Raw genomic sequence first — 3,696 nt, forward strand, 5'->3', positions numbered from 1 at the left:
ATGTCCTATGGTGGTCCTCAGGAGACAGCTTTTTATTGTCCTGATTCTTTAGCTGACTGAAATTGAGAAGTGGTCCATTCTGTCTGCTGGGAAACCATCTCAACTATTTGCACTCCAGAGCTGCATCAGCTGAAGAAGTCTTGGAAAATTGTGTGTGAAAACACTTGCCTTAGCCTGATTGTTAGCTAGCAAAGAATAGAATACCATATTGCATCTAAATTGTCAATAATGCTGTACCTAAGTATATACTGATTCATGTAACACCCCAAATTCTTGAGATTTATTGAAGCTTGATTCATTCTTTTCACTTACTGCTAAGAGGAGAAAGCAAGAGCCAACAAACAGAGACTGAGCTGCCAGCCATTCCAGAATGAACTGAAATGGTGCAGTAGAGGTTCTGCATTATGAGGTGTTGTTTTTAAAAAGATGAATAAAACAGAATTTGGGGGGAAAAAAAAGCTTATAGCTGAATAACAAATGCATCCTGTTGGTCTGAGTTTTCTTATGATGTTTCTTTGTCTTTGGCAAAAGGAGAAAAAAAGATGGAAGAAGAGACTTGTCATACTTTAGGCAGGAAGGTCACTGGTGTTAGTTTTGGTGATATTATAATTCCTTTTTGAGATTAACTTGAAAAATATTTGAACTCTTGCAGATTGGTCATATTGATGGAGATCCAAGTCGAAAAGGAGCTTTCCCTGTATCATTTGTGCACTTTATTGTTGACTAAATTGCTACTGATAAGTGGAGACATTTCTCATTACCAGCGGTCACAGAAATAAGTTTTGCTCTGTTTCATTTCATCTACCTATCTGCAGACACCTTGCCAGAACACTGCCCAAATCCTAGGTACTGTAGCTTACTTTTTTATTACCATTGTTCTGATTTTGGGACTTTCAGAACTTTTTTCTATGTGAAAATTTCTCATTATCAGTTTACACTTTAAAAAAAAAAAAAAACACACAAAAAAAACCTTCTTCCTGTATTTTTTTAAGGTGAACTGAAAAGCTTTAACAATCAAAATCCATGTAAGTATGTGAACATCACAACATAAAGAATGTTCTTTTTAAACCACTCACTGTTATTTTATTCTCCCTTTTTAACTTGATAATACCACACTTCAGTGTTGCTTCCCCAATCGTAACAGGGCAGTGAATTTATCCAATTCTCAGTACAGTTTGAAGTATTTGGAACCAAAACACGCAAGCTGCTGCTTAGTTCTAAAGTGAACTCATTCAGCATTTTGCCATAGTGGCTGTCATCCAGGATATCATCTATTGCAGAAGAAACAGTTCTAACTAGGTGTCTTTGGCCAGGTAAAAGTGAAAAAGTATTTCAGTTTACCACAGGAGAAACTTCTTTCTTTCAGAATGGATGTAGATATTTGCTTAAAGTTATCTGAAGTCTGTGTTAGTCGTTGAACTTTCTAGGTCTGATTTTGTGAGCTTGAGACTTTTATTTTTCTAGGCTGCACGTGTGTGGAACCTGTTTTTCGAATGTTCTTTGTGTATGTTACATCCATTTTGGTCATTTAATGTGACTACTGCTGGTTAACTAAACTGTGGCAATATTTACTGAGTTACTGCATTAACTCAAGGATATGAAAACTGCACTTCCTGAAATGTACTTAACCATGATGATGGATTGCAGAACATTTCTTACACTTGTATCATTATAGTGGTTAGGCTTTTTGTTTGTTTGTTTTGGAATTTCTTAATGTGTTCAAACAGAACGTATTTGGTGGAAGACTTAGATAACTATCCTTGGTTAATAAGGTCTCTGACACCTCACAAGTACAATACATTACGTTCTATTTTATAAAAATTTGTGTGCCACTACCTTGCAAACAGTAATAGTTTGCTAACTCACTCTGTATTTATATAATATACCCACGTATATGGTAGCTACACTGTTGTTAAATTTGTTTTACTGATTTGTGAACAAAGGCTAGGCTATTGATAATTCCCAATTGGCTGATGGAAAGCACCAATAGAACCAATAGGTGTCATTTTGGTGTTGGTATATTCTAGGATTGTACCAGTGGTTGCTTTTATGCTACAGAAGCAACTGGTAGCATACAGTAAGAAAAACCCATGCCTCTAGGTCACATTGGCCTTTGACCACGTTTTGTGAATATTCTCTCTAGATTTATCGAGAGAGCTTCAAATTTCTGACAAGTGGTGTTTAAATTTGGCCATTTTACATGGAACAGAATGGAAAACAAGCCACTGCATGTACTTATTTGGAGAAAAATCACATATCACAAAGTGCCGGGAGAGCAACACTGATCTTACCTTGTATCACTTTTCCTGAACGGTCCAGTTGGTCAGTAGCCTTTCAAACATGTGGGTACAGCCAGTATACATGTAACTTTCATTTTCTTGATGCTGTTGCTGCAGTTTAAATGGGGAACAAACTGGAATGTTTCAAGATATTTTTGTTGCAAGTTGAAGCAAATTAGTCTGTATTTTCAAAGTTCCCGGTTAAATGATAGAGTAATAGTTTAGCACTACAGTTCTATTCACTTACTGAATTTCAGTTTGCAACACTATTTTGTATGTTTCTATCCCTGATAGAGTCTAGAGAGTAAATGGGCATATTATTTTGCACAGATCTCCTAATGTACAGTATTTTTAACACAGAATCTTATAGTGTACAACTCATAAAGTTTAAACAATGATGCAAACTTTCCTTGGGCTCTGCTAGAAGAGGAACACACTTTAAAATTAGTCACAGTCCTGTTCACCAGTCACTTAGGAAGCCTTTAGACTACACTGTAATAGCACTAACAGTGCAGACCGTTAAAATGTTGAGGACCAATTAAGAGCAGCTAAGCAAAATTTATCCCTAGATTTTCAACATTTCTCAAAGTTTGCTTTTCCTCTGGCAGAGGAAGAAGAAATTCTAGAGCCTGTAGATATCTATTTATAATATAAAATTTAGAATTTTAAGTCCAAAATCTTGGCATATTTCATACAGCTTTTCAAATCTGATCAAAATAATGATTCAAAAAAACTGTTAATAGACTATTAGGTTGCTGTGTTAACTGTTTAAAAAGGAGCAAAGGACACTTAAAAATGCAGCTTAGAATGCTATGAGATGTATAATATTCAATTCAGTGGTTTTTATTTTGTTTAGTTGCAGAGCAACTGTATATATTGTATAACCGAAAATCAACTCTTATTTTCAATGTCCTGGATGCAGTGATTTATAATTAGAGCATGATTAATAAATTTTACTCTTGTTAACCAGTCAAATGTCTGGAGAAATAAAACTACTTTTAAAATCACTTTGGCTACTTCTCTCTGTACTGCTTACACAATATCGTTCTTTGTGTAATATGAGAATCATAGAATCACAAGGTTGGAAAGGACCTATAAGATCATATAGTCCAACCATCCTCCCACTGCCATTGCTACCACAAGCCTCTAAACCATATCTCACAGCTCCTCGTCCAGATGCCTCTTGAACACTGCAGGAACAGCAACTCCACCACCTCCTCCCTGGGCAGCCATTCCAGTGCCTGACCACTCTCTGAGAGAAGAAGTTCTTCCTTATGTCTAATCTCCTCTGGTAGTGTTGTGAGAGAGAACTGTGCAGACAGCACATCTTCTATTAAATCAGAGGTATGAAGAACCATCTACTTATAACCACTCCACTGCTCTTGCCCTTCTGTTAAGCAGTTTATATTAACAAATT

At 36.0% G+C, this 3,696-nt stretch overlaps 1 protein-coding gene across 3 annotated transcripts in view; it reads left to right on the plus strand.

Annotated features, from left to right (window-relative positions):
* Positions 1-3,288, plus strand: part of ASAP2 (ArfGAP with SH3 domain, ankyrin repeat and PH domain 2) — an 88,180-nt gene extending 84,892 nt beyond the window's left edge. For all 3 annotated transcript variants that reach the window (XM_031611272.2, XM_031611270.2, XM_031611271.2), the window contains one exon: positions 653-3,288. In XM_031611272.2, coding sequence (XP_031467132.1) covers positions 653-727 — 75 coding nt within the window. In that variant the 3' untranslated portion in view covers positions 728-3,288. The remainder of the gene's footprint in view (positions 1-652) is intronic.
* Positions 3,289-3,696: the final 408 nt, after the last annotated feature.

Source organism: Phasianus colchicus, chromosome 2 (assembly GCF_987193195.1).
Source record: "Phasianus colchicus chromosome 2, bPhaCol1.hap1.1, whole genome shotgun sequence".
Lineage (NCBI taxonomy): Eukaryota > Metazoa > Chordata > Aves > Galliformes > Phasianidae > Phasianus > Phasianus colchicus.